The sequence below is a fragment of the Trametes versicolor genome (genome assembly GCF_000271585.1).
Source record: "Trametes versicolor FP-101664 SS1 unplaced genomic scaffold TRAVEscaffold_11, whole genome shotgun sequence".
NCBI lineage: Eukaryota > Fungi > Basidiomycota > Agaricomycetes > Polyporales > Polyporaceae > Trametes > Trametes versicolor.
In genome coordinates this window covers 2253967-2281551 of record NW_007360331.1, presented here as the reverse complement: position 1 = coordinate 2281551, position 27585 = coordinate 2253967, and the positions used below count along the sequence as shown (strand labels likewise).

The window sequence follows — 27585 nt, the reverse complement described above, 5'->3', positions numbered from 1 at the left end:
TCCACGTACTATTCCGAGGGGCATAACATATACAGTATGTTATGGGCGAGATTATTGCTCGGCACGCGTCCATGTATTAAGAAGGAAGGATGTTTTGCCAAGCTGCTTCATGGTTGCTACGAGTCCTTAAATCACATTGTACATCGCATATCGTTACAACGTATCAACTATCTTCTTGGATATCTAGGTCCCTTTCCGTCTACAGCCTGCTCTGTGGCGGTCGCGACGGTGCGGCATCTGCGCCCTGTCTATCTAGGTCGCAATGAACTCGAGCTCTGGGGACAGGGCGACCGATGCTTACTGCCTATGTTCGGGAACGATGTCTGCGCCCTTGCCTTTGGTGAGGTAATCGCGGAGGTTGGTCAGCGCGCGGACTTCCATCTTCTTCTGCGAGTCGCATGTCTCCGTTCCCATATGCGGAAGTAGCGTCGCGTTCGGGAACTCGAGTAGACGTGGGTTTACCTCGGGCTCGTTTGGGTACACGTCCAGGCCAACACCGCCCATCTGCACCACCATGAGCAAGAGCGCGGTCATAAGGGAATGAGATAATCACGTACGTGTCCATCTTCGAGGGCGCGGATGAGCGCGGCCTCGTCGATAACCTTCCCACGCGCGGTGTTCACAATGACCGCGCCCTTCTTTAGCTTGCGAATCATCGCCTCCCCGACGAGGCCCTCCGTCTCCGCCTTGAGCGGCACGTGCACGCTGAGCACGTCCGCCTGTGCGAGCATCTCATCGAGGCGTTCCGCGGGGAAGTACTCGCACCACGCGGGTGCGCTCGCGGACGGGCGCCGGTTATGGTACACGACGCGCATGGGGAACGCATGCGCGAACTCGGCGAGGCGCTGCCCGATGCCGCCGAGCCCGAGGATAGCAAGCGTGCGCCCCGTGAGGTCGTGCGCGGCGCCGGGCCTGTGCGCGGACTTCCACTTGCCGGCGCGCAGGGTTTGCTCGGCTTGCGCGAAGAGGCGGAGGGAGGAGATAAGCAGGTAGAGCGCGGTTGTGGCCGTGGCGTCGTCTACGGCGCCGGGGGTATTGGAGACGAAGATACCTGAGAAGAAGGCGTGAGTGTGTTCAAGGGCAGGCCGGGCGGCCAAGTATAGTCTGACCTCTCTCTTTGCAGGCGGCAACGTCGATCTGATCATAGCCAGCTCCGTTGTGTGCAATCCACTTGAGAGTGACGGGGAGCTTCGATACTAGTTCCTTGTCGTAGATGCCGATATGGTCCGCGGAGACGTTGTGCCTGTAGATTCCGACGATACCGTCGTACTTGCCCCCCGGCTGTAAGCCGGAGAAAAAGTCGGCCCGGTTAGGCGAGTCCATACGCTATGGGGAAGACACACAAGCTCAGGATACGATTGGAGCGTCCCCGAAGAGAATGCACGTACGACGACTTCTGCAAGACCCTGGAACAGCTCCGCGCACTCTTGGTGTGCCCAAACGAGATCGCCTGCAAAATGGCCCGGTCAGATAAAGCCCCGGCGAGATACGGAAGACGTACCGCAGATCAGAACGCGAACCATATTGTACTTTACCTTGAGCTGTACGAAATAAAGGCTCTAGAGAGTCGTCGTCGACTTGAAGGCGACGCTATCGCGCGTCCCGCGGAGATGGACGATCTTATAACCCCCGTGGCACGCAGCTCCGGGCCGCGCTGCCGAGTGGAGTATACATGGTACTCTTTTGGCTGAGACCTCTTGCGCTTCAACAGTGTCCTGATGACCTGCCAGATGCACCTGCTGAGCGACTGAACGCGATGAGAGTGATGGTAGGACGAACGAGCGACAATTCGCATGGACGCCGTCCGGATCGCAGCCTCAGGTTATCCCGTCCATCGGTCCGCGCCTGGCGCTTGGCAGCGCTCAGCACGTACACGACTCTAATTCTCGCCACCATGCGCCTGCCGAGCTTCAAGTCTCAAGGCATTGTCCTTGTCAGGCAATCAGGTATGTCAGACTCATGCTATCGGCGCTCATAAAAGCCTCACTTCAGCTCAACATATCGCAGTAGTGATACAGGTACATGTACAATCAAAATCGGGAGCAACAAGTTGTAATACACATGATACACGGTCCAGTCGTCACACTTCCAAACCAACGCGAGTCGCAGCCTTCTGAATAACACCTTGCAGGTCCTCGTGGAGTCTCAGTAGAGGTATCGGAAGCCCTTCTTCCTCCTCAACGCCTCCTCAAAGGTGATACCTTCAAGTCTGGCCGCGTCCTCGATACGCTCGCGTTTAGCACCCTTGAGGTTAGCCAGCTCCTCCTGCTCCAGCTGTTTGTTTTGGCGGACGAGGATGCAACGAATCACTGAAACAATGAATGATGGGTAAGGATGGCCGAGGAAATAGAGCAGACGATACGAACCTATCGACAGCGCGGTAGCGAAGGCCAGCGCTGCGATGCCGATGAACATGGACTGGTGGTAGTCAGGACCCCATTCCGATTTCCAGACGAACGAGCTGATGCTGTAGTAAAGAGAACTCCAGATTAGCCTCCGATATCCTCTCGTGCCACAATAACATCTTACAGATTTCCGAGATTTCCAAAGCCGTTAACGACACCGATGGCCGCAGCCCGCTTCGCCGGCGGCCGTGGCACAGCGTTTGAGACCCACACCGCGGTGAGTGCGAAGCCTTCATCATGATAAAATAAATGAGCGTTCAGGTCAAGCATTCAGATTAGGGGGGCGTACCGGCATAACCACTCGCCATCAAGAACATCGCGACGTAGCGACCACCGATGGAGAAGGTCGAAACGCCGATGATATATCCGAGAATGACACCCCACCAGGGTGCGCAGTGGTGGAAGAATCGCTCGCCAGTGCGATCTATTCATTGTATGGTGTAAGTCCTCGAAGGTCCGTATGTTGGTCTTCCTCTTACCAGCATGCCATGCGTTGATGCAGCACACGGCCGTGGCCACGATCCATGGCGGCCTGTAATCGCGTACGTGAGTAAAACCGAAAGACGATAGAATGACACTGCACTGACGCGGCCAGGAGAAGCGTGATAGTCGTCGAGAAGCCTAGGGTCCCTGCAATTCTGCGAAGCGCACACGGAGGTCAATTCAATGAAGATCACCCATACTCGGCGAGCACCACACACGTTGGGAAGAAGTTGACGAAGCCCAGCCCCAAGAGCTGCGAGCACGTCATGACGGCAAAGATGGGAACCTTGGGGTCCTTGAGGGCCATTATCAGCCCCCCAAGCGCGCTGCATGTCCGGTGAGCTCTGCGCAGATACGGATGCAATGATGGCAACCCACGAGTCTGTCGAGACGTCTGCGTCTGCTTCACCGGCATCCTCGGCAAGGCGCACTTGGGCCAACCGTCTTTGTGCGGGCGTGAGCCAGCGGGTGTTGTGGGGCTGGCGTAGGCGTCAGCACACTCCTTACCGTATGTTCCGTTCCCTCAGACTTAGGTACTCACATAGTCCGGCAGGGCGAAGCTGGCTAAATGTGAGCTACGCTGAGTAAGTCGAAGAAGGCGATGACTTACATAGCGAGGATTCCTATCGTGACCGTTATAGCGCCCTGCAGCATGAGGAGTGAGCTACGCGGGAACGACGGGTGCATCCTCGGAAGTCGCGCACCTCGATATAGAACAGCCTAAAGTTGTACGATCAGTCGGGACCGCGATACCGCTTGAGAAGGTGCAAGCACTCACCACCTCCAGGCGCGGATGCCCAACTTCCCCTCCATGCGTGAAAGGATACCGGCGGCCATGAGCTAGAGTAATGCAATGAATAGCTCGCTTAGGTACGCGCGCTCGATCGTATGAGAAAGTTATGCTACTTACACTCCCGAAGGCGTTAGAAATGAGCAGACCGCCGTAAAGGATCGCAGAGCGGAAGGCAAGCTCCTATTTAGCGAAACCCGTCAGAACGCGTGCGCGAGGATATCAGACAGATGTCACGAACTTTGCGCGTATACCACCTCGATAGGAGATACATGGACCCAGGGTAGAATGCGGCCTATTGTATGGTGAGCACAGATGACAGTTGTGGCGTGGGTGGCGCACCTCTGGCAGGCCCACGAAGATTCGGGCGGTCAAGAGACCGGCATAGCTTTTCGATACCTGCGTGGAGTTAGACGGTGCGCCTGTGGAAATACAGGGTACTCACCCCAGTCAATGCGCTCGTCATGCCCCAGAGCATCACGCAAAGAGGGATGTAATAGGACGGCCTAAAGAGTGAAGGTGCTCAGCATGCAGCTGGGTGCTGAAGACTGGACGCAGCGATTATACCTTGAGATGCGGTTCAGAATCTGTTGCATTGTTAGCGACATGGGATCAAAGGTGTGTACGGGTCGCATACCATGTTCGAGGGTATCTGTGCTGGGACGTAGGACGCGTAGAGGACGGCGAGGACCGTGGAGTACTGTATGTCTGCACATATCCTCTCAGTATGCACGCTGACTAAAACCCCATTTCAAGCCGTCTCACCACTCAACCCGAGGTCTTGCGTGAGTCCCTTCAGCCGTGCGGCAGTAATCGCCGTGCGCTGGAGCATATCATGCGTCAGACACACGTCGCGCATTCCTAACACTGGCATAGGATGGAAGGGGGTTGCACTCACGTCGATGTAGTTCATGATGAAAATAAGCACGATCGTGGGCAGCAGTCTCCAGTCCAGCATCCGCACCAACTTGCGCTCTGCGGCTGCGCGCACGTCGAGGCTAAGCAGGTCGCCATCTTCGGACTTCTCGCCGTCGGACGCGGCTGTCGACGGGCGGCGCTCGATCTGGGCGATGGAGGCCTCGTCCTTCTCGTTGAGAGACATGCCGAGCGAATGTGGGGCGCGGTGAGAGGAAAGCGGACGCGTCCTGCCAGGCACGTCCTGCGCCGTGAAGCTTATAAGGCGGTCGGCGCGGTGTATACATATCTGCCTGCGGAGGACCGAACGGGCTCCTGCGTTAGAAGAGTGAGCAGGTGACCAGTTCTGTGCACGATGAAGTCAGTGGGGAGCCCGCGGTGTGGGGAGAACTCACGGCATCATCTGTCCAAGTCTGTCGGCTAGCGACTTCTGGAGGGTGTCAGCTGAGGGCTTGTCAGTGCATTCAGCAGGTACGTTTGGCGCTTCCCGATCTACGTATTTCCATTAGTGGGATGCGTGACTGCGCGACGAACTGTGTTGCAGGCGATACCAAGACCAACCGTGCTGCATGAGATCATCGGAGGGCGTGGAATTGATGCCAAATTTGCTAGCAGTATGCGCGAAGACGAAGCGGCCCGGCGCGACACCACGGTCTTCTAGAGGCACCAAGGCACCATTGAGAAACCTACCTCGGATGATTGGCTCATACTGGTCGCGCGCTGCTAAGTTTGACCCCCACACAAAAGTTCATTACGTTACGATCGTCGTACATAGCATACATCGTTAAGTTCTCCCGCGCATTGGTGTCTTCGTCGTGATATGGTGTTGTCGTCATACTCGTCTCCGGGACGGTGATGGAGATGTCGTCGCTCAAGCGAAGGAAGTACCCTTGGCCGCCTTGATCCAGGCGGCGTCGGCGTTCGGGAACTGGCACTGCGGTTCAATACGGGCCACATAACGTGTGAGGGAATCAAAACTGACCTGGAAGGCCATGACACCGCCGTTCCAACCCTTTGCCTTTGCCTGGTCCACGCACGTGCCGAGCGTGAACGGGTCGATGAAGCCGTTCGTGGCATCGCTGGCTCCGCCAGGCTTGCCGATGACGAGCTTGTTGAGGTCGACGCCGTTGTTGGCGATCTCGAACAGGGAGGACCCAGGGAAGGGACCACCTGCGGTGTTCAGGAGGCCCTCGCAATCGGTGTACAGGCCCTCTGCAAGCGCAATCAGTCAGCCAAGTGTATAAGCCGGTCGGAGCGGAAGTACTCACGGTTGTAGAATTGAATGTTGTACTAGCGAAGAAGATGCGATCTTAGATCATCTGCTCCACGACGATCTCGAGGATGTGCTCACCCAATCAATCATGGACCCGACGTTCTTGTGGATCGTGAGGTACGCGCCCGCAGCGAACTGCTGGTTGGGCGACAACCAGGGGGCGAGTGGCGCGTGCGTCAGGATGAACTGGCCCTGGGGCAGGGTCTGGCGAAGGGTTTGCGTGAAAGTGGTGACCCACTGCTCCGCCGCGCCGTCGCCCCTGTTCATCGCGTCGAGGTCCTCGTAGTCGACGTCGATGCCGTCAAGCTGGTTGGTGACCACAAACTGCGCCATGGTGTTGGCGGTTCCGACGGGGTCGGCGCCGGCGGTCGTCGGTTTGTCGGTCTCGCCGAAGGCAGAGACGATGATGTTGATGCCGGCCGCAGCGTATTCAGCCTTCTTGGCGGCACGAGTTTCAGCAGGGAGTAGAGCGTAAGCCGCGGCTTGGTCGAATGGGCCGTTCAAGGTAAGGAATGAGAGTGCGACGACGTTCCAGCCCTAATGAGGAACATTGTGAGACTGCAGGACATTGTGAACAGTGGGAGGCATGCTTACCGCAAGCTGGTCGGCGGTAGGAAGGACGTCTCCAGAAATGAATCTGTCAGAGTAGACGACGAATGCCGGGGTTGGTGCGGTAGCACGCGACACCAACGGCGTGACGTTGTTGTTGATAGGAACAGCGAGGACGCTGCTCACAGACGCCAGCGCCAGCGCGGCAGAGACGGAAGAGATCATGCGAGTGAAGGAGAACATAGCTGGGTCGTGACAAAAAGCGAAGATGTAAGAAAAAAGCCGGCTAGCGGACTTAAGAATGTGCGAACGAAAGTAAGTAAAGAACCGTGGAAGGAATGGGGGGTGAAATTCCGGGACGTCGTTGCATACCTTTTATACCTCTCTGGTTGAGCATGACCAGACGCAATGTCTGTTGAACCGGTATGCTTCCGTCCAAGCCGCATCACAGTGAGGAGGCTGTATTGAGACCCTGATTGATGCAGTAGGGCTGGCCACGAAACGATGTCGGGAGAGCGAGCCAAGGCGGGCGTCGGCATGCCAGAAAAGTTACCATCTCGCAGTGAGTCTTGGCTCGATGAAAGGGCTCATAGCACCCTGGATGACATGTCCGGTTCATCAGCATATGAACATGGACGGCTGGTCAAGCGTTGAAAGATGAGCGTGACACGGCACGTACTTTGAGTCCTACCATTGCATGTTATGGTCAATGAAAGGCCACATTGGCCTTCTACGCTGCAGCTAGCGCTTCGTAATTCCGGAGATAATATCCGTCGCCCTGCATGGTGATCAATGCGACGATGAAACCGCCCGCGGCCCCAACATTCCGCCGTTAGCTCCGTGATCCATCGGTCTCTGCATATAAGTCACGCGTGGAGGTACTGATGTGTTGCGGTTGCGTTGTGATGCGGACTTCGTTGTGTGCTCTGGAATGGTCGATGCAGAGCGAAAGAGAGTTGAGAACGGCTGCTCAAGCGCTCGAGGTGGCAGTGGATGATGTCGATGGGATCCACGTGGCTTTCAGCTCGCCTTCGGCCGACTCCTCTATAGAGCATGACGAAAACGAGCTCAATCAATGTGGTATCAGTCCATCAGCTCCCCGGGTGGACTGCTTGCTTGATATATATCCACTTGGGCACACAGTGGCTACCAGGAAGATATAGCAAAACAGGTAGAGCAGCGGCGCAGCGGCGCAGCGTCCAGAGAACGCAGAATACTAGATCAGCGCAAATGAGAGATGTATAAACGGCTATCGTGGGGTAAAAGGAGCATGGCATATGCGATGACAAAAGATGATGTAGAAACTTAAGGTCGTAGCAGATGCACCCTCGCACTCGGGGCTCCGTACCCATGCGTAGATCACGCGACAAATATCCAGAGGCGCAGGACGAACGAGCGTCCGATCCGTGATTGGGAGGTATTGTGGAGAGCCAACTGGCGATACGACGGCCAATGATGCGAAGCACTGCGAAGAGTTTCCGGACCTAGCTGCGAAGGTGCATGCGCTTCGTCGGCGTCGAGGGCAGCTCGAGCCCGTCAACGGGGCTACGGGAGCGTTTGCCGCTTTTAGTCATCGTTAAGCGCGGGGTGTCGAGAGCGGAGTGGTCCGTGTCCCCCTTCGCCGGAGGCGAGAGGGTGGCCGCTGTGTTACTGTTGGAGATCGTGTTGGAAGGGGACTCGGAGGTACCATCGCGATTGCGATAGGGATATCCCACTCCTGGTCTCTTGTCCCAGCCCTTGTCGTGCTGAGGCCATCTGGATGATTCAGTACGAGGGTTGCGGACAGCACGTCGGAGGCGCGACATTAATGGTTTGTGAGTGTCAAGCTTTTGAGCTCGAAGTCGCATCTTCTCTTCTTGCTTCAGCTTCATAGCTTCATCCTCCGACGATAACTCGCTTTCGTCCGAGTCGGTCTCGTCACTGTCCGAATCCCACGCCCACCGTGACCTCTCCGTTGAAGACTCCTCCGTGATGCTTTCAGGAAGGGGACCCATTCCTTCCTGGTGTCTCTGAGACAAAGGCTTGGCATCCTCATGCTTGACGTGATAGTACGCGGAGAACCAGGAGAAGAGGTCGCCAATGAGCTTGTTGATGGGATGGGGCGTATTGGACCCCGGGAGCCTAAATACCAAACGTGCGGAGGCCCCGATACACTGATCGAAGAGGTCAATGTGACCGACATTGATAGCTCTTTTCTTGGCGGGACCGCATCGATAGTCCCCATTGGACACTTGCAGGTAGTCTTCGAAGTAGTCGTGGATGAAAGCACCAACGTTCTGGCAGTTGTGGGGAAGGAAGCGTATCGCCATGTAGAGAAGGGCGTGAAAGAATGATTCGAGCTCATCCGGAACCAGGATCGTCTTCTCTGGTTCGTGGTGGGCAAACACGGAGAGGAATTCCCAAGTGCCCTGTAGATGTACGATAACATTAACTGCTCAGTTAGGAGCGGGGGCATGATCAAGTGTTAGCAGTACGCACTGTGCGATCGAGCTGTCGCTCTTCGATATTGTGGTTATCCAAATGCTTAGATAGCTCCCAGCCATCGAGCAATCCGTATTCACGGACCCCATCGTCGTGAATGAGCATATTACCAATGCTGATATCTCGATGGATGATTCCGTGCGCGTAGGCCTCCGAGTGAGCTGTGGACGCCGAGGACTTCGATCAACCAATGCGAACCTCGAGTCTACGATACATGCGCGAAGCACACACCTTTAACACAGTAATATATGGCATTGACAAGCGCCTCACCGTGAGAGAACTCTTCCAAAGGCCTGCCCACTTCCTTCACCACAAGACGATAGTGCGAGTGTGTCTTCAGCGGGCAGCGCGTGCCAGGAGGAACGTCAGAATGGTACGTGACCCTGAGGGCAGGTCTGGGTGAGTTCCGACATCATGACCGGCATCAGGTTCTTAGTTCATGCATCGCTGCATAGAAATATCAAGGATGGCGTAGTCAGTTGCCGTCATCTATTCAGTCACGGCCAGTGGCCAACTCTGCGCCGTTTCGCCTTCATCGCCGAGGTTCAATGTTGACGTACAAACGGATGACCTACGCACGGTACAAGGCTCCGAGCCGTCTTCTCCCACTCTGTGCACCATGAGCCGGGTGCGAATCCGGGAACAGCAAGATTGGCGAGCACGTCGACCCCCCGATCGGCCCTCGGGGTCATCACTGCATTAAACTATCTTGCGAAGAAGTGCACCAACTACCTTGTCCACGTCGTCGACGTCGTGCGCGTGCATCGCCCCCATATAATGGGGCCAAGCAAGCCGGCGAGGCAAAATTCGCGCAATGCATGCGACTCACGAAGGATCTGGATCCCTTCCTCTATTGGTTGCAGCGTTGAGTAACGCAACGTGAAAACGCGGAGACTCGGACAGCGCGTGTGGAACCTTGCGGTTATTTGAGACGCGATAGAAAGCGAGACGGAGAACAAACATGGATAGGATATCGGAATATACAGGATGGAGAGACGAGAAGCGGTATTGATGTATAGCAGCGATCGTGATAGAGCGGCGAGAAGGATCGGCGTGGCGATGGCATAACGACGATTATCATATCAGAGCAACACAGTATACGAAACGCGGAGAAGCGGAAGGACGAGCGACGGCAAGCAGAAAGTGGGCAAAACAGTACAGACAACGCGGCGCGGTTCAGCGCGAGCGCGGGGAGAACGTTTGCGTGGCGGAGAAGATACCGAGCGATGCGACGGTGGATGGTACGAAATGCTTCTGTACCTAGTCGCGCTGCACGCGCTTCGTCGGAGTCGAAGGAGGCTCGAGCCCGTCGACGTTGCTGCTGGGGCGCTTGTTGCTTCTGGCCGTGATAAAGAGCGGGATATCGGGGTCGGAGTCAGAGTCGTCTCTGACCAAAGGCGACGGGGCGTGCACTGTGCCAGAGAGCGCGGTGTCGAGGTCTGAGTCGTCCGCGACCTGCTGTGTCAAAGGCGAGGGGACGTGCACTGTGCCAGAGATCGTGCTGGGGAGGGGGCGGGACTCGTTCGTTGCAGCGCGGGGATGAGGATCGTATCCGCCCTCCGGTCTCTTGTCTGGGCATTTGTCCTTCTTGGGCCAGTTCGAAGCTTTAGAGTCGCCAACAATACGGAGGCGCAAGAGAAATTGCTTGTGAGTGTCAAGCATTTGCGCTCGTTTTCTCAGCTTCTCCTCTTCCTCCGGCGTCATGATGTCGCCTTCTTCCTCCGATATCATGATGCCGTCCGCTTCTGACAGGCTCTCGATTTGGTCCTCGTCGTCGTCGAGAGTGTGAAAACACAATGTTGGCGGCGCCTCCGAAGTAGCCGGCGCGATAGCGTCAGGGAGAGGCTCGGGCTCCTTCTTGTTGAGCCGATAGTACGCGGAGAACCAGGACAATAGATCGCCGATGAGCTTGTTGATGGGATGAGCCGCGGTAGACCCCGGGAGGAGGAACTTCAGACGGTCGCACTCCTCGGGACCCTGATCGACGAGGTCGACATAGCCATCCTTTATAGCCCTTTTCTTGGCGGAACCGCATCGATAGTCTCCATTTGAGTGCTCCTGGTAGTCTTCGAAGTACTTGTGGAGGAGAGCACCAACGTTCTGGCAGTTGTGGGGCATGAAACAGATTGCCATGTAGAGAAGGGCGTGGAAGAATGATTCGAGCTCGTCTTGAATCACAATCCTCTTCTTTGGATCGTCGAGCGCAAAGACGGACATGAATTCCCAAGTGCCCTGCAAGCAGACAGCAGTGACGGCTCAGTCAGAGAACGAGGGTGCGGTAGAGTATCAGTCGTACGCACCGTGCGATCGAGCTGTCGCCCTTCGGGACTCTCATCATCTACGTGCTTCGATAGCTCCCAGTCGTTAAGCAGTCCGCATTCAATGTTCTTCTCGTTGGTGTAAAGCAGCATGTTGCCAACGCTGATATCCCGATGGATGATCCCTTTTGCGTAGGCCTCCGAGTGCGCTGTGCCGATGATGTGAATCAATTATACAATCGCTAATGATACAACGGCGAAGCACATACCGTGTACGCAGCAATATATGGCATTGACAAGCCCCTGGCCATTGTAGAAATCCTCCAAAGGTCTCCCGACTTCCTTCACCACAAGCCGGTAGTGCGAATGCTTCTTCAGCGGGCAGCGCGTGTCAGGAGCGACGTCACGATGATATGTGACCCAGAGCTCAGGGCTACGAGTGAACTGGCCAAGGTCCCCATGATGCAACACCGTCGGGACATAGAGTACTTTCGCGCTGTTGAGGGTGCGCAGGGTGTCGCCTTCTTTGTCGATATCCTCGTGGACGACCCGCCATGCATCTTTGAGATAGACGAACTTGGGTGCAGGATTGTCGAGCTGGTCATAGTCGAGAGCGATGTACCCCCGCGTACCGCGCCCGGACACCCCGGGGGCATTGAAGTGGGGCTGTCCAACGAGGAACGTCCGCTCCTCCCCCTTGGCGAACTCGTCCTTGACAGTCAGACGCCACCAAACCGAAGAGGAGCCCAGCGATTTCTTGAACTGCACGTGCGCGTAGTCTTTGGAATCGTCGGCGACCTTCTCCGCGATCTTCTTCATCTTCCTTCCGAGCGTGCTGTGGTGCGGAATGCGCTCGGCAGTAGTGTCGTGTCCCCGCTTCGTCTGGTCCCGGAGACGGGCGAAGCGCCAGAGAAATTCGACAACATAGGTTGCATCCGCCTTGTAGTCGAACTTCTGGGTAGCGAAGATCCCGGAGCGATCAATGTAGACAATGCGGGCGAGCGTCCCGAGGAAGAGGAGCATGAACTGATGCGTACGCTGCTGGTTGTCGTAGACAAGCTGAGCGTAGGCCAGAATCTGGCCGAGATTGTGCTGACGTTTTTCAGCGTCGGGAGCGTTGTTGGGTTTGCTTTCATCGAAGGGATCATCGCCGACCGACTCCGCCTTGCACTCGATGCACATCTCGATCTTGGTCCAGTTGACGGCGCACGAGCGAGCCCCCGTGCTGCTGCTTTTCGTAGGTTTGGGAATTCCCCCCACCGGATACAGGCCACCATCAACTGCCTCCTTCGTTCCCACCTTCTTGTCGCCCTTGGATGGAGTGGAGACAAAGGCGAAACCGGGACAGAGGTTGGCGTCGTTGAGTGCCTTGATCTATACGAATCACTTGGTTGGTATCGCGTCGAACAGAGGGGATGCAGCGAGACTTACAATCGGGGCGTACATGCTTCGCTCTGTCGTGAAGTTGTCTAAGGACTTGAAGATATCTTTTGTCTTCTCGTCTCTCTTGGCTTCGGCCTCTGGGACGAACACATTCAGAAACTGCTCCGGGGTGATGATGGTGATCTTGTTTTGCATGACGGCGCGGAGATCGGCCCTAAGCTTCTCCTTATCAGAGATGCGTATGAGACCAATGCTCGAGTTCGGATAGGGTTTTCTGGGAGTATCATGGTGAGGCTGCGCGTTCGTGGACTCGGACATGGTGAGAAGAAGGGCGTACCGAGAGCCTGAGATTCAACGGCGGGATTTTATACGTCGTGTCTTAGCCACCGTCCACGAGTGCTGCGGTGGAGAGGTGGGAATCCTATTGTCCTACCTGGCTGGACAAACGAGGTTGAAGTGGCTAAGATGAGCGTAGTGTTCAAGTTGTGAAGCGCCCATTTTAGGATCGGCGCGCGCGCCAAGTTCAACTTGGTTGTGACGCGCGGCTATGACACACCGTCAACGACGGCCTTGCAACGCGACATTCGTGTCTTTCTCGCTACTTATGAGGTGCTAGTAATTTCTGCGACATTTCCACCGCTCCGAATAATCCTCAGAATGCACGATTGCCATAGCGGTTCCTCCCTGCGCACTCGAGACTCGCAGTGCGGTAGCCTTGGTGGCTGTGCAACTTTCTTACTCCGCGGTGGCTCCCGGTTGCCGGCGAGGGGCTGGCCCGCATGTCGACCCAGTCATTAACCCATTGTCCTCTTCAAAGCAACGCCGACTCGGCGCAGCCCAATCACAGCCATGCCCACCGCGACTAATGGCTAAAACCAGGCGCTCATTTTGCCCTGGTCGCCGCATTCTCCGCCGCGAGCTGATTGGCAAGCAGCCACTGGCAGGCAGCTAGCACGTCCAATACATTCCAATAGGGTGTCGCAACCCGCTCCTGTATTTCTAACCTATGGTAAACATCATGAAGACACGATCGTCTTCCCTGGATGTTGAGAGTACGTCGTGAGTCGCGGAATGGTTAGGCAGAAGTGTGGGACGCACCAGCCTGAGGACTCTCCTGGAGAACAAACGGCTTCCGTACCGACGGGACAAAGGGAAGATAGTGCATCAAACGGAGCAGGCCGCTTTCAGGTACACAATCAGGGCTTCTCCTTGGCTGAGCTCCCCATTACCAACAGCCACGATCTCGCGAGCCACGTCCCTATGCATCTTCAGTTTACCCTCCTGTATCACGGCAAAGCATGAGCGCACCGAAAGCCATCATCGCAGCGTCCCCACATACCTGCCACAACAGCCAGGCCAGGAATCGCGCCGCATGACGCCCCACCAGGGCGTGCTCCCCAGGCAATACACTCGCCCCGCGGTCTGCACTCCCATCGCTGAGAAACCGCTCAGCGAGAGCGCGGGCCCCGTTGCGCACACGATCGGACGTGGCAGAATCCAGGTGCAGCGCAGCGAGATTGGATGGCGGGCGAAGTGCGCCGCGGAGGTAGAGCCAGAGCGATTCGTGCGACGGGTAGGCTCGTACGAGTGCCCATGCATGCTCTACCAGAGTCTCCTTTTCCTCGGATGGGATCTCCCGCGTATGGTCTCCTGAGGCGGCTGTGATTGGCTGTTCTCCTGCAAATCGCCCAAGTTCGAGATCTTCGAGGCGGCACGCGTATTGCATTGCAGAGTAGTCGGAGACGTGCCTCTCGATCCATTGGCGTATGCGGTCCTTCTCCAGCTGCCAGGCCTCCATCAGCGCGGGGCCCGCGTCTCCTCGGAGGGCCGTGGACAGAGCCTCCGCACATAGATACCGATGAGCCCACGCGTGGTAGTTGCGGGGGTATGTTTCGCACGCCCGATCGACGGCAGCAAACTCCACACTCCACGTGTCCGCGTCTAGGACGAGGCCGCGTAACGAATCTTCGCCGTCCCATGTCAGGCTGCTAGGTATATCGCTAGAGCAACTGGTAGTACCGCAAGACGGAGATCCAGCGGTGGAAGAGATGCGTCGCAGGATCCAGCGTCGGTGATGCCAGAGAACCGACTGTTTCGCGCCCTCGTGCAGCGTCAAAAGCGCGGACACGAAACGAAGCTCCTGTGTCGCATCGAGCGCGCCATGTTTGACCAGACGTTTTCGCGCGTTGAGAGCACTCTGATGCGCCGGGTTGACCAGAAGGAGAACGGAGGAAGAGTGCAGTATGTCTGCCATATCGCCCGTGCCAGGCAAGTCTGAGGAATTTGTGAGATGGGCATGAAGCGCTTCGCGACAGCGTCGGAATGTCGGGATGCTCTCCAAGTATGCTTTTCACGCCAGCTTCCGTGGTACACCAAGGTTGCCCTCAATGAAGAGGAAGGGCGCGTGTGGGTTGGATTCCTCGGGCATGCCTTCCGCAAGCCATTCGGAACCGTCTCCGGGGAGTAACTCGATCGATATCCTAGGAGACGACCAGTAAGTATCCGAGAGTCGAAAGTTCTCTCTGCACAATGGCTCGTAGTCCACGCTGCTTACGGAGGTGAGGCCAAAATTCGGCCTAGCTTGAGAGTCAACGCAGACATTCGTGGTAGGAAGTATTCCTTGCTTCAAGTTGCCGACGCTCTCGGAACGTTGTGCGCAAGTTCAAGTGGTGCGCGGCGGTGAGCGCCTCTCTCGGAACACTCAGTACTTACTAGCCCCGATCCGATCTGATTTTGCTAAATGTCGCTTATCCTTGTGAAAGGTCTAGTACGCTTCATCGCGCTGCGACTAGGTTTTGAGGTGGCCGTCTATAGGTCTAGCGCACAGGCGGACTCGAAATAAAGACACGCAGTGTTCCTACTAGGGGCCCGGCGAGGTCGGCGCTGGCCGGCACTGGGCAGCACCGGGTCAGCGCCATGCGCAGGCGCTTGTGCGCGAACTTGTTGGGCTCACTCTCGACGACCACCTACGACGACGAGGTCGCCTCGAAAGAGTCGCTTTTTGCCTTCAAATAGCTCTCCGATTCCAACTCACGGGCTCCTTTTTGGTTTTGATCTCTGTTTTCACCGCCCACTGCACCCTGCTTTCACGTCGGTGACGTCGCTTGCATGCTAGCCCGATTGCACCTTTCGGAATTTGCTATCTGGATTCCGCTAACTACCACACACACCTGCCGTGGTCATGGGATAATAGCACTCAACGCGACAGCACGCGAAAATCACGGCTTCGTGACGAAGCACGGCGCAGGCGAGCCCACGCCCGCCGCCCACCCATTCAACGGCTCGACCTGCACCGTCGTCCGTGCTCGGCGTATAGCCGGGCCCTAGCCCAACCATCGTAGCTAGACGCGATGCGCACATGTGTCTCCTGCAGACGGGACGAATGCTTAGTATGAAGTGTTTACGCGGAGTGGATGGAGAGTTCGAAGCCTTATCCAAGAAGCCTAGATCGACTCATCTTTATATATGACTCGCTATAGCTTATCATGATCGACTTCATAGCTGCCATTGCTCTCGTATGAGCCCTCAAAGTACCTGCTAGACAGTGCTCAAGTGGTTGATCGGAAAGTGAGTAGGTGACGAGTACTTGTGGCATACCACTGGTCCACAGATAAGCCATGGTACTAACAGTAATCCAATCGCAGCCATGTCCCAAACGCAGCAGAAGATACTGATCGTCGGAGCGGGATGCTTCGGTCTCTCGACAGCCTACCATCTCTTGAAGAGAGGCTACCAGAACATCACGGTCATTGACAGATCCCCCGTACTCCCGGCTCCCGATGCCGCCAGTACCGACATTAACAAGAGTAAGTGACCCCACTTGTCAGCTGATGCGATCTACTAACAAAACTCTATGGACAGTCGTACGAAGCTCGTACGCTGACACCTTCTATGCTCGCCTTGCCCGAGAGGCCATCGCCGACTGGAAGGATGCGGAGTTGTGGGGCGACACTTACCACGAGTACGCACTGACACTAATCACCCTTGCACCCCGCCGTCGCGATCATACTGAGACGCTCTTTCTCTAGGTCGGGCGTATACTGCCCTCTGATAGCCGGAGAGGAGTATACCGACAAGGCCTACGAAAACGACGTCGCCGCCGGAGCGCGCATCGAGCATCTCTCCGGCGCCGACGCGATCCGCAAAGTCTTCCCTCCAGGCGTCAGTGTTGTTGTCCCGGAGAACGCGCGCGGCTGGCTCAACCGCGACGGAGGCTGGGCATTTGCGTCCCAGGGGATAACGCGCTTGATGGACAAGGTCGCTTCTCTGGGCGGGAAAATCGTTCCCGGCAAAGCCGTTGCGGAGCTGCTCAAGACGGACGGGAAGACCGCGGGCGTGCGTTGCGAGGACGGGACCGTTTTCGAGGCGGACCTCACGGTGCTTGCCGTGGGGTCGTGGACAGCCTCTGCGTTCCCTGAGCTTTCCTTGCAAGCCCAGTGCTTGGCGACAGGGTTTGGGTTTATACTGGGCGCACTCCCTCCGAGCTGACCATAATGGAATAGGCAAACGGTAGCTATGATCCAGCTCACTCCCGAGGAGGGCGACCAGTACCGCGACTGCCCCGTAGTCCTCAACTTCGTCACGGGTGTTTACATGTTCCCGGTACGCGTGCTCACCTTGAGCTGTTACAGATGATCTTCTTATACGTCTCCCGCAGCCTAACAAGGACAACATCGTGAAATTGGCCATTCACGGCGGGGGATACACCCAGACGGTCGAAAACGCGAAGTCCGCCCAAGTCATCTCCACCCCGCGCACACTCACGTCGCACGGCGAGGATGGGCTCCGCATTCCCAAAGCTGCCGTGCAGAAGCTGCGTGCCGAGCTGACGCAGGTGTATCCCGAGCTGGCGAAGAAGCCCTTTGCAGCCACGCGGCTGTGCTGGTGCGTGTCCACTGTGCAAAATACATGATTTGTTGATTGACAGGAGCGCGACCTTTTCTCGTCAACAGGTATACGGACGCCCCAGACGAGAACTGGGTGATTGGCCACCATCCGGAGGATACGAACCTCGTGCTCGCGACAGCTGGGAGCGGGCATGCTTACAAGGTGCGCACGCGTACAAGCTTGTCAATACGACGCGCCCCTCATTATATCTCTTCATCGCAGTTTCTCCCTGTGGTGGGTCGCTTGGTCGCCGACGCTATCGAAGGCAAGCTGCCGTCGGATGTCGCTAGCAGGTTCGCAGTCAACCGCCCGCATGCCAAAGACGGGGTCGTCGCGCCAGAGCTACGCTACCAGCCCGCGGAGGAACTCGTCGTCGATCAACTGTGTGGACCAGACGATCTACTCCCCGTGCCCTCGTAAGGAACGGTGTGCTTGAGGGAGGTGTTGAAAGAAGTCCCACGCACAACGAAGATGTATACTGTCGCCGTTAGCTGGTTGTGCGGTCTATTCATTAAAGTATCATATACAAATGCAGCACTTCTACGTGTACTTTTTCATCGCAAGAAAGCAGGTGCAAGAATCCAGTCCACAAAATGTTCTCGCACTCTCGCGAGTTTTCGGTTGGCAAGGTCAAGCGCGACTATGCGCGGTACCCGACCCACTCGCGCCAGGACTTCACCTCGGAGGGTATCCGGTCCTCGGTGTACTCCCTGAGGCCGCCCTCGGGGATCTTCTTCGCGAGAGCCTCGACGAAGAGCTGTGCGCAGCGCGCGTTGTTCAGCAGGGGCAGGCCGAAGTCGACCGCATTCCTAATAGGCATAATTAGCAAATGAGCCTTATCCAGCCAATGAAAGCAGCAGCAGCGAAGACGTACCGGCGGGCGACGTAATCCTCGTCGGTGGCGTCCTTTCCGCGGAACTTAGCCAGGTTGATGACACACTCGATGTCGTACTCGTCAAACACCTCGCGCAGCAGGCGCTTGTCCGTCTTCGGGAAAAAAATGCGCTTCGCCGTGACGTACGGGATCGAGTTCAGGAACTCCTCGACCGCGGGCGACGAGCAGTACAGCTTGAAGCCGAGGTCGACAAGGCCCTTCGCGATCGTCTTCATCTCAGGCTTCGTCACGTCGCCACCGATGAGCACGCCCGTGTTCGCGCGCGGCTTCTTGAAACCCGTCGTGCTCAGCAGCGACGCCCAGTACGCCTCCTGGATGTCCTTGCCGAAGCTCGCGACCTCGCCGGTACTCGCCATTTCTGCGCGTGGGTGTCATTCCCTCGTCAGCTACTAATCGCACCACAGCGTGTGCTGCACTTACCGACACCGAGGAAGGGGTCCGCGCCAGCGAGACGGGTCCACGAGAACTGTGAGACCTTGATCGCGGTGTAGTCGCGCTTCTCCGCCATCAGGTCCACCGGCTCAGGCACGTCCTGGCCGACGATAGCGGCGGTCGCCGTATCGATGAAGTTCCGGCCGAGGACCTTCGAGACGAAGGGGAACGAGCGCGACGCGCGCAGATTGCACTCGATCACCTTGAACTCGGCGGGCTCGCCAGGGGTCGCGGACGCCTTGCGGATGACCTGCATGTTGTACGGGCCGGAGATCTCGAAGGCGGCAGCGACCTTCTCTGCGATCTGCTTCAGGTGCGCCATTTCCTCCTCCAGGAGCGAGAACGGCGGGAGTACAAGGGTGGCGTCGCCAGAGTGCACGCCGGCGTTCTCGACGTGCTCGGAGATGGCGTGGAGCAGGAGGCGGCCGTTGTGCGCGACGGCGTCAACGTCAATCTCCTGCGCATCGTCGATGAACTTCGTGATGACGACGGGGTGGAGGGGAGAGACGGAGGCGGCGGCAGAGAGGTTGTACTCGAGCGACTCCTCCTCGTAGACGACGTTCATGGCCGCGCCAGAGAGAACGTACGACGGACGGATGAGGACGGGGTAGCTGACGCGCGCGGCGAACTCCTTGGCAGCGGCAACGGAGGTGACCTCCGTCCACTCCGGCTGGTCCACCCCAATGCTGTCGAGGATGGAAGAGAACTTGTGACGGTCCTCCGCGTTGTCGATCTTCTCAGGATCCGTACCGAGGACGGTGACGCCGGTCTGCTTGAGACGGAGCGCAATGTTCTGCGGTAGTTGACCTGTGATAATGTCAGACAAGCAAATCATGAGAGTCAACTGAGCACATACCTCCGACGCTGACGATAACTCCCTGCGACTGCTCGAGCTCATAGATATCCATGACACGCTCGAAGCCGAGCTCCTCGAAGTAGAGGCGGTCGGCCTCGTCGAAGTCGGTCGAGACGGTCTCCGGGTTGTAGTTGATCATGATTGTGCGCTTGCCCATTTCACGGAGCTTCCGTGCGCAGGTCACCGCGCACCAGTCGAACTCGACACTGCTACCAATGCGGTACACACCGGAGCCGAGGACCATGGTGCCGTGCTCGTCGAACTTGACGTCGTGCTCAGACGCGTTGTACGTGGTGTAAAGGTAGTTCGTGTGCGCGGGGTACTCAGCGGCGAGGGTATCGATCCGCTTGACGAAGGGCGTGATGCCGAGCGACTTGCGGTGCGCGCGGACGGAGAGTTCAGACGAGGAGACAAGGTCGGCGATGTGCGGGTCCGAGAAACCCATGCGCTTGGCCCGTTGCATAAGCTCATGGTCGATGACCTCGAGCGAACCAGCGGCCTTCAGCGCGTACACCGTGTTGACAATGTTCTCGATCTTGTAAAGGAACCACTGCAAGAATAGTCGCGATGAGAATCGTGCTCGGCGAGATATGTGGTCTCCATACCTTGTCAATCTTGGTCAAGTCGTGAATCTTGTCAACCGTGTACTGCTTGTTGAAGATCGCGTATGCGATAGCAAACAGGCGCATGTCCGTAGGCTTGCTCAGCGCGGTGTCAATGTCCTCGGGCTCGATGTAAGCCTCGAAGCCCTTCCAGCGCGGGTCAATCTGCCGAATAGCCTTCTGGAGTGATTCCTCGAAAGTGCGACCGATAGCCATGACTTCTCCAACGGACTTCATGGCTGAGCCGACCTCGCGGTTGACGGCCGTGAACTTCGCAAGATCCCACTTGGGGATCTTTGTGACGATGTAGTCCAGAGAGGGCTCGAAGCATGCCGTAGTCGTCTTCGTAACTGCGTTGGGCAGCTCCGGGAGAGTGTGGCCGAGAGCGATCTTGGCAGCCGTGTACGCGAGAGGGTAGCCAGTAGCCTTGGACGCCAAAGCACTGGCATCGTGTAGGTAAATGGCATGGTCACAAGGAGAGGCAAAATGACATACCTTGACCGACTCAACCGGGCGTTGACCTCGATGACGCAGTATTCGCGTGACGTTGGGTTCAGTGCGTACTGGATGTTACACTCGCCGATGACACCGAGGTGGCGGATGACCTTGAGCGCAGCAGACCGAAGCATGTGGTACTCATCGTCGGGGAGCGTCTGGGACGGCGCTACGACGATGGAGTCACCAGTGTGCGTGCCGAGCGGGTCGAAGTTCTCCATGTTGCAGCAGATGATCGTGTTCTAGGGGCGCGTGAGCAGGGTCAATGGATCGTCGGTGGAGTAAAACTTACGTCGGCAGCGTCACGGACGACCTCGTACTCGAGTTCCTTCCAGCCCTTCATGCTCCGCTCGATGAGAACCTGAGGACTCAGACTGAGACTCTTGGCCGAAAGGTCGCGCAGCTCGTCAGCGTCGTTCGCGAAGCCAGAACCGAGGCCACCGAGGGTGAACGCGGACCGCAGAATAACCGGGTAACCAATTTTCTCCGCTGCGCTGAGCGCATCGTTGACCGATGAGACAGCCGTAGACGTCGCAGCCGGGATGTCGATTTCTGCGAAACATAGGATTGATTAGTTCTCCGTTTGACAAGGTCTTGTCTAACAAAATACTGAAACAAATACAGTGCGTTGCGATAGCGGACAGAGCTGCAGGGAAATCCCAAAGCGCGTGCGCGCTCATGAACGCGTCTTCCGATACGATCACGTGACGTCATCGAAAAGACACGAAAACCCTTTTCCCTTCAGCAGAGCATGGAGCCATGATATTGGGAGTGCAATGTTGCGAAAAGAAAATGGTTAGAAAAAGAACTCACCCTTGAGTGCCTGGACGAAAAGGTCACGGTCCTCGGAGACCTCGAGCGTACGGATGGGGGTACCAAGAACACGAACACCGAGGCGGTCGAGCACACCCATGCGGTCAAGCTCGATGCCGACGTTGAGCGCGCTCTGTCCACCGAAAGTAAGCAGAATACCATCCGGGCGTTCCTTCTCCAAGACGTAGGCGACATAGTCCGCAGTGATAGGCAGGAAGTAGACCTCCGACGCGAGCTGGTGCGAGGTCTGCCACGTCGCAATGTTGGGGTTAATGAGGACCGCATCGACTCCCTCCTCGCGGAGGGCCTTGAGTGCCTGAGAACCGGAGTAGTCGAACTCGCCAGCCTGGCCGATGCTGAGACCGCCGCTGCCTACGATGAGGACCTTGCTGACGTCCGGGCGGGGGATCTTGGGCAAAACCTTCGCCGAAATTTTGCGCGCGAGCTCCGAGGGCGAGTTCAGGACGTGCTCCCCCTCAGACTCGCTGGCGAACGAGCCGACAGCAGCCTGCGCGACGGCTCTGACCGGTCTGGTGGGGGCGAGGGCGCGGCGAGCATGAGAGACGTGCAGCTGCCGAGTAAATCGTGGGGAGCCCAGTATTCGAGATGGACTCCAGCAGGGCTGGAGTCGTAAGAGGCCCATGGTCATCGTCGGCGACGTTGACGGTGGTGGCGAGAAGGAAGCCCAGACGCGAATGACTCGGGGCGCGAGCTCATTTTTGGTGGGCGTTTGCCGGATAAGTCGGGGTGTTATCGACCCCAAATTGGGTTAGCCCGCCCCACTACTATCTTACCGCGTTCTTCGGACTCTTTCTATTGACTCAACAACCACCAAGGTATTCAGCCTGATGTCCTTGCGACGATCCGCTGCCTCTTGACAATTGCTCCACGATGTATGCGTCACGATCACGGCTACTATCAACTATTTTACACGGGTGAGTACTAGTACTCCTAGGCCGTTGCGCGCGAAGCTGATCAGTCTGGTACTCATTAGTAGTAGCTCATGTATACTGGTAACGCTACGGTGATACCGCAGAAAGGGTTTGAAAGTCGCTTTCAAAGGCATGGTAATTGAGAGTAAGCCGCGCGTTGGACTAGAGGAAAACCAGAAGTGCGCGCGCCTGAAAAGAGTCACTGGTCTTGCGGAGGAGCTTGCTCAAAGAGACGAAGAGCGCAGTCAATCCATGCAGCCCACAGCGAAGCAGCGGGGAATAATCTTTTATTCTAGCTCTATCCGAGGCAGTCGGGTATAGGTACAAATACAGGCGGGGTCTGCATCCGCAACAAGATATACAACAGGGCTCGAAACCGGAAACATCCCATTGCAAAAAATCAGCGTTCATTCTATGCAAACAGCCCGACCACGATATCCTGCATCTTCCCGTCCCGGATCGCCTCGTGGATGAGCGAGATGTTTTGGCCGATCGTCTGCTCGTCCACGCCCGGGCCGTGCTGGAACTTGTGCAGGTTCTCGCCCCCATGCATGTGCACGCCCAGCGTGACGCGGATGAACTCGTACACGGGGCGCGAGCGGCCGATGTACGCGCTCGCGGGCGCGGGGCCCTTCTCGCCGCTGAGGTACTGCTCGCGGAGGCCCGTGAGCGCGGTGAGCATGCGCTGCGCGATCGTCTGGCGGAACTCGACGATCTGGTCGAGCGCGGCGAGGCTCGCGCGCTGTGCGCAAAAGTCGACAAGCGGGGTGGTGGTCGAGGCGGCGACGGTGCGCATGCGCAGGGACGCGTCCATGGTGCTCGTGGACTCGAGCGAGCGGCGGATCTGGCGCGAGATGAGCGGGAGGAGCGCGGTGAGGTCGGCGTTCGAGAGGTGGGGCGCGTAGAAGCGCGTCAGCTCCTCGCGGAGAATGGTGTCGACCTCGAGCTGGAACTCGTGCTGCATCGCGCGCAGGTCGAGCGCCTGGCAGAGCACGTAGAGGTAGCTTGCCGTGAGCAGCGAGAGCACCTCGAGCGAGTTGATCGTCGCGCGGGCCGAGATGAGGGCCAGAGAGCTGTGCCAATGTCAATACTGGATTGCATGCCTGAAGGAGTATGATAGTACGTACTTGACTGCCTGGTTGTGCATCTCAGCCGACTGAATGTGCGTCGACACTGGGTTGGCGAGATAGCCAAGCTCTCCAACGTACGCCGCCGCGTGGATGTCGATACCCTTGACGTGGTAGTTGAGCGACGGGTCGGTCGAAGCCAGGTTGGGGGGCAGGCCGCGGTTCATCGCCGGGTTGATGAGCTCAGTGCACTGCGCGAACAGGAGCTTGCCGACGTGGTGGAGCGAGAGACGCGTCTTCTCCATGGCGTTCGTGACAGACATCGCCTGGAAGTTGCCGCCGTGGTGGATCTCGCCGGTCTCGCCATCAATGAGCGGGTTGTCGGTGGCTGTTTCAGTGGTAAGACTCCGCAGTTCACTGTAACAGAAATAGGCTGATGCTTACTGGAGTTGCACTCGAGGGTGACGGTGGCGAGCGCAGAGAGGATATCCTCCACCTGAGGGCCGAGGAACTGCGCCGCGGTGCGCAGGGGGTACCTGTCCTGGCGGAGCTCACCGATGTCGGCGGAGATGTGCTTCTCGTCCTCGCTGGTGACTGCGAGCTGCGATCCCTCGAGCAGGTTGTCGATCGTGGCGGCGACCTCGACCTGCCCGGGATGCGGGCGAGCGACGGCGTGGATGAACGGGTCGAATGAGCCGCGGGCGCCCACCATGGCCTCCGTGCAGAGGGCCGTGCAGACTTGGGCAAGGAGTGTGAGGTGGACAGCGTCGTTGATAGCAAGCGCCGCGACCGAAGCGGAGAACGCGGTACCGTTGAGGATACCGAGGTGCTCCTTCGATGCGAGCGAGATAGGCTCGACGTTGTGCGCCGCAAGCGCTTCGCGGGAAGACACGATCCGACGTCCCTTGAACGTGTTCGGGCCCTCGAAGACGCGGATGGACGGGTTGCCGATGAGAACGCCCGCGATGTAGGACAGAGGCGAAAGGTCTCCGGAGGCGGAGATACTGCCGCGCAGCGGGACAAGCGGGACGATGTTCTCGCGAAGGAGGGCGTTCATGCGCTCGATGAGCTCCCAGCGTACACCGGAGTGTCCGCGGATCAGGGAGTTCATGCGCACCAGGATGGCACCACGGACCCACGACTCGGGCATGCTCGTCGACGAGAGCGGGTCGAGGAGCGGGAGGGCGGTGGGCGCCGCCTCCGTGTCTGAAGGCAGCACACCCACCTGCTGGTGCTGAAGCAGGGCGTGGCCGAGCGTCAGGGGGTCATTCGTGCGAGTGTCGGCTAGCAGATTGAATGACGGTGAGAACGTTATTTTAGACTTCAAAAGCTTCGCGCGTACCACTTCCGCCGAAACCTGTGCTGACGCCGTAAACGCTCTTCTCGCTCTTGACCTTATCGGCGATGACCTGGCGACTCTTGAGGACGCGCTCCTGGATGTGTGGTGCGTCGTCGAGCACGACGCTGGCGCTGTGCCGCGCTACCGCGGTGACAGCGGGGATGGAAAGGGTCTCGCCATCGACAACAACCGATTCGCCCTGCCTGTTGTGGTCGTTAGCATTGTGATCCACGGCTGACGCGATATAACAAGGGATGCGGGGTCGGAGGTGTTGCAAGTCGCAAAAGTATCAAGCGGCGCAGCGCCCTTCCCGAAAAGGGAACGGATGTTCCAAATATAGTAAGTCTTCGGTGGTTGGCGCTCTGCGCCACAAGTACGTCTTAGGAGTTCGCGGAGCTTGCAGAGCTCATAACGGAAGAGGGTGGCAATGGAGAGGATAAGCAACTGAGACAATACTCACTTGTAGTTCTCGAGCGCGCGGTGTGCCTCAAGGAACTTAGCAAGGAGCTGGGCGGGGGAAGCCTCCGACTTGGTAGCCTCGGGCTGAGTGGAGGACGGCACCGACTTCTTCAGAAGGAAGGGGTTGGGCTCGAAGGTCGAGGAGTAGGTGTGGGACTTGGTGTATCCTGGCATGGTGTTCGAGGGCGAGGAAGGCGACTGTGTTGAACAGTAGAGGGAAGTGGGCGGGGCTGGTGGTTCGGGGGGGAAAGTGGTTCAGCCGATGTGCTGTGAGGAATACGCACCGGGGACAGACTTTTTATACCACTGCAGCCACGGATTTTCGACGCGGCGGGCTCGCGAACGATACAACGGCTGACAGCGGGAACGATCACTCGGTGCCCTGTGCGCTCATCGTGGATCTCTTGCTGTGACTGAGCCCGGCCGGATCTTCGGAGAGGCTCGTGTCCACCAGCAGCCGGCTCCGCGCGCCTTCCTCCCGCGCGCCCGCTTCCTCGTCGCATGGGGCCGTCCCCTTGTCTTTATCGCGCCTCCATATTCCTTGATAGAAATCAGACGAAGGCAGTCGAATATCCTTGGACCCCAGGGAGGACTGGTAAACCCAATATTGCAATAGCGCTCGTTCGACCTAAACGGCCTTCCGGAGCGCCCTCGTCCGAGCGCTGGCAGACTCCGGCCGGCGAGAAATGAGATGCACAGCAATTCTCATGAAGGCACTCAAAAACTCACAGCCATACGTCGGACACGGTATGTATCATGTCATTCCCTGCCTGCCATTCTACAGACCGGGCAGGCACAGCAGTACTCCGCGCTTAGTGCGGGCGCACGGAGTTGCGCAGAATCCGCTACGTTCTGAATGTTTGTTCATCGCCTGGTCAGTCAGCGTATGTCTACGGTACCGCTAGCAGCCGGTGGGCGTCGCTGCTAGAAGAGGTGGCGATGGTTATGACCGGTGCACCTACATTAGTGGCCTGTGTTCTCGACGTGGAGTGTGCCCGCGGTATTGTCATGATTCGTACCGAAGGCACACAGATGGGTGCGCATCTGTCGCAACGGTATCTCTGTTCGTGGAAATGAAGCAAGATACAGACATCCCATCAGTCACGCCGTGGAGTTCGAAGCACGGATGTGGAAGCGTGTATACCTCGGATTGGGAGCGCGAAGCTAGGAGGCAGAGGCGGCCTGGAAGGGCGTGTCTCCGGCGTACTACGTGCGGCGCCCGCTGGGCGGGAAGGGCGCACAGCCGTGCACTATTCGGATGCAGTCTCTCGCGGGACGTGCGAGTTCCAACACTGCAGATCTCTCGTACCACGGCCCTCAAGGTCGGAGGAATCCTCGGGAACGCCTGGGAACCGAGGCTGAACCTCATTCATTGCACCTTTTGGGAAAGAAGAGGCTTCGTGGCGCCGAACGGAGTCAGTCTAGTGGCGGGATACATGGAATGTCGGGGGGCGCGTGCCACCATACTTCTCACATTTCCGCTTTCCGAGGGGGAGGGGCGTACCCTGTCCGGAAGGCGCGGACACGGCGGGGAGAAAGTTGTACGTCAAACCTGTCATATACGTTCGTACCCTACAGTCTTGTGGTAAGTTCATCCAAACGTGAGTGTACCCCTACCAAGTTATTTCCAGGGCCCACCTCGCGGTGCGCCCGACAATGTTAGGCTTCGCACAAGTATTGAATGGACGGCGCGCCCCTCGTCGCACGCTGCTGGCAGTCGCAGCGGTGATAACGATGGCGGGGCGGCGGACCCTGTGAGGGCCACGTCCGCCGCGCCAAGGACCTATCGTGTGGCGACGGATGTTTTGTGGGCTACGAAGAAGCGTATGCTGTACTCACGTTTGATCGAAGGCCGCCGGGCTTCGCGTCCCATACCGTCGGTATCCGCATATGGGAGCACAGTGGTCACCGGCTTCGGTATTCACCAGGGAGTATACTCGCAGATAAGTACCACAGCACTGGTCTAGCCGTAGTCGTACATCCTAATCGCCCTTGAGAGGGTAAGCTGGCTCCGCCATGGCTATTCCGGAAGGAAACATCTTAACACATACCCATCGAACAGCACTCAATGCGCCACTATGGACACACTGTCCTAGGGAGCACCCCTTTCTGCTCTGCGATTGACTGCGATGGGAACGCCACCACACGGACGCCGCCAAGTATGCATGGGCAGAATCGCACGTTTCAAGACAGAACGGCGGCTGACTTCACACGGAACCGCCCATTCACTTTGTTGAGCCTGCAGGGACCCTTTTGTTCGGGACTATGTCC

At 57.6% G+C, this 27585-nt stretch overlaps 8 protein-coding genes across 8 annotated transcripts; 1 reads left to right on the top strand and 7 right to left on the bottom strand.

Moving 5' to 3' along the window:
- Window positions 1–297: 297 nt before the first annotated feature.
- Window positions 298–1523, bottom strand: TRAVEDRAFT_52212 (uncharacterized protein; the record flags this gene model as incomplete). The annotated part of the gene is made up of 5 exons (XM_008044661.1): window positions 298–504; window positions 558–1051; window positions 1110–1326; window positions 1389–1450; window positions 1502–1523. 5 exons carry the CDS (start codon window positions 1521–1523, stop codon window positions 298–300), a joined length of 1002 nt encoding a protein of 333 aa, XP_008042852.1.
- A 622-nt stretch (window positions 1524–2145) lies between these two features.
- Window positions 2146–4780, bottom strand: TRAVEDRAFT_133003 (MFS general substrate transporter; the record flags this gene model as incomplete). Its single annotated transcript, XM_008045064.1, has 19 exons — window positions 2146–2309; window positions 2367–2467; window positions 2530–2635; window positions 2695–2829; window positions 2885–2937; window positions 2993–3043; window positions 3107–3214; window positions 3267–3367; window positions 3430–3448; window positions 3499–3552; window positions 3667–3728; window positions 3799–3861; window positions 3920–3973; window positions 4021–4077; window positions 4124–4184; window positions 4246–4265; window positions 4316–4386; window positions 4444–4501; window positions 4577–4780. 19 exons carry the CDS (start codon window positions 4778–4780, stop codon window positions 2146–2148), a joined length of 1542 nt encoding a protein of 513 aa, XP_008043255.1.
- Window positions 4781–5464: 684 nt separating this feature from the next.
- On the bottom strand, window positions 5465–6640 carry TRAVEDRAFT_131793 (chitinase; the record flags this gene model as incomplete). The annotated part of the gene is made up of 5 exons (XM_008045063.1): window positions 5465–5521; window positions 5576–5805; window positions 5862–5883; window positions 5945–6403; window positions 6461–6640. The coding sequence occupies 5 exons, from the start codon at window positions 6638–6640 to the stop codon at window positions 5465–5467; spliced, it is 948 nt and encodes a 315-aa protein (XP_008043254.1).
- Window positions 6641–6792: 152 nt separating this feature from the next.
- On the top strand, window positions 6793–7332 carry TRAVEDRAFT_31394 (uncharacterized protein). The gene is made up of 2 exons (XM_008044461.1): window positions 6793–7012; window positions 7095–7332. Exons 1-2 carry the CDS (start codon window positions 6920–6922, stop codon window positions 7158–7160), a joined length of 159 nt encoding a protein of 52 aa, XP_008042652.1. The 5' UTR covers window positions 6793–6919; the 3' UTR covers window positions 7161–7332.
- Window positions 7333–8583: 1251 nt separating this feature from the next.
- TRAVEDRAFT_88385 (uncharacterized protein) lies at window positions 8584–12519 on the bottom strand (the record flags this gene model as incomplete). The annotated part of the gene is made up of 3 exons (XM_008045062.1): window positions 8584–8823; window positions 11197–11363; window positions 11424–12519. Coding segments are annotated over 3 exons (1503 nt in total), but the record flags the coding sequence as incomplete, so codon positions are not given.
- A 1182-nt stretch (window positions 12520–13701) lies between these two features.
- Window positions 13702–15138, bottom strand: TRAVEDRAFT_52207 (protein prenylyltransferase; the record flags this gene model as incomplete). The annotated part of the gene is made up of 4 exons (XM_008044660.1): window positions 13702–13818; window positions 13877–14811; window positions 14911–15017; window positions 15092–15138. The coding sequence occupies 4 exons, from the start codon at window positions 15136–15138 to the stop codon at window positions 13702–13704; spliced, it is 1206 nt and encodes a 401-aa protein (XP_008042851.1).
- A 951-nt stretch (window positions 15139–16089) lies between these two features.
- On the bottom strand, window positions 16090–22176 carry TRAVEDRAFT_173716 (carbamoyl-phosphate synthase). The gene is made up of 15 exons (XM_008045061.1): window positions 21518–22176; window positions 20997–21256; window positions 20705–20946; window positions 20213–20651; window positions 19608–20157; window positions 18740–19558; window positions 18299–18677; window positions 17647–18233; window positions 17490–17586; window positions 17195–17421; window positions 17040–17139; window positions 16566–16988; window positions 16399–16498; window positions 16182–16343; window positions 16090–16104 (listed from the first exon to the last, which is right to left on the bottom strand). Exons 1-8 carry the CDS (start codon window positions 22164–22166, stop codon window positions 18065–18067), a joined length of 3507 nt encoding a protein of 1168 aa, XP_008043252.1. The 5' UTR covers window positions 22167–22176; the 3' UTR covers window positions 16090–16104; window positions 16182–16343; window positions 16399–16498; window positions 16566–16988; window positions 17040–17139; window positions 17195–17421; window positions 17490–17586; window positions 17647–18064.
- A 547-nt stretch (window positions 22177–22723) lies between these two features.
- TRAVEDRAFT_173713 (phenylalanine ammonia-lyase) lies at window positions 22724–25500 on the bottom strand. The gene is made up of 5 exons (XM_008045060.1): window positions 25316–25500; window positions 24859–25058; window positions 23961–24800; window positions 23577–23904; window positions 22724–23522 (listed from the first exon to the last, which is right to left on the bottom strand). Exons 1-5 carry the CDS (start codon window positions 25486–25488, stop codon window positions 22862–22864), a joined length of 2202 nt encoding a protein of 733 aa, XP_008043251.1. The 5' UTR covers window positions 25489–25500; the 3' UTR covers window positions 22724–22861.
- Between the last annotated feature and the right edge of the window lie 2085 nt (window positions 25501–27585).

What these genes read in the sequence shown, in the direction of transcription:
- TRAVEDRAFT_31394 (XM_008044461.1), top strand. Translation starts at nt 6,920, where the DNA reads ATGTCGGGAGAGCGAGCCAAGGCGGGCGTCGGCATGCCAGAAAAGTTA. An exon ending in ATGAAAGGGCTCATAGCACC is followed by an intron (nt 7,013 to 7,094) that starts CTGGATGACATG and finishes CACGGCACGTAC; the next exon opens with TTTGAGTCCTACCATTGCAT.
- TRAVEDRAFT_173716 (XM_008045061.1), bottom strand. Translation starts at nt 22,166, where the DNA reads ATGACCATGGGCCTCTTACGACTCCAGCCCTGCTGGAGTCCATCTCGA. An exon ending in TTTCGTCCAGGCACTCAAGG is followed by an intron (nt 21,257 to 21,517) that starts GTGAGTTCTTTT and finishes TATGTTTCGCAG; the next exon opens with AAATCGACATCCCGGCTGCG. An exon ending in GGACCCCTTCCTCGGTGTCG is followed by an intron (nt 18,678 to 18,739) that starts GTAAGTGCAGCA and finishes ACCCACGCGCAG; the next exon opens with AAATGGCGAGTACCGGCGAG.
- TRAVEDRAFT_173713 (XM_008045060.1), bottom strand. Translation starts at nt 25,488, where the DNA reads ATGCCAGGATACACCAAGTCCCACACCTACTCCTCGACCTTCGAGCCC. An exon ending in CACCCTCGAGTGCAACTCCA is followed by an intron (nt 23,905 to 23,960) that starts GTAAGCATCAGC and finishes CCACTGAAACAG; the next exon opens with CCACCGACAACCCGCTCATT. An exon ending in ATGCACAACCAGGCAGTCAA is followed by an intron (nt 23,523 to 23,576) that starts GTACGTACTATC and finishes ACATTGGCACAG; the next exon opens with CTCTCTGGCCCTCATCTCGG.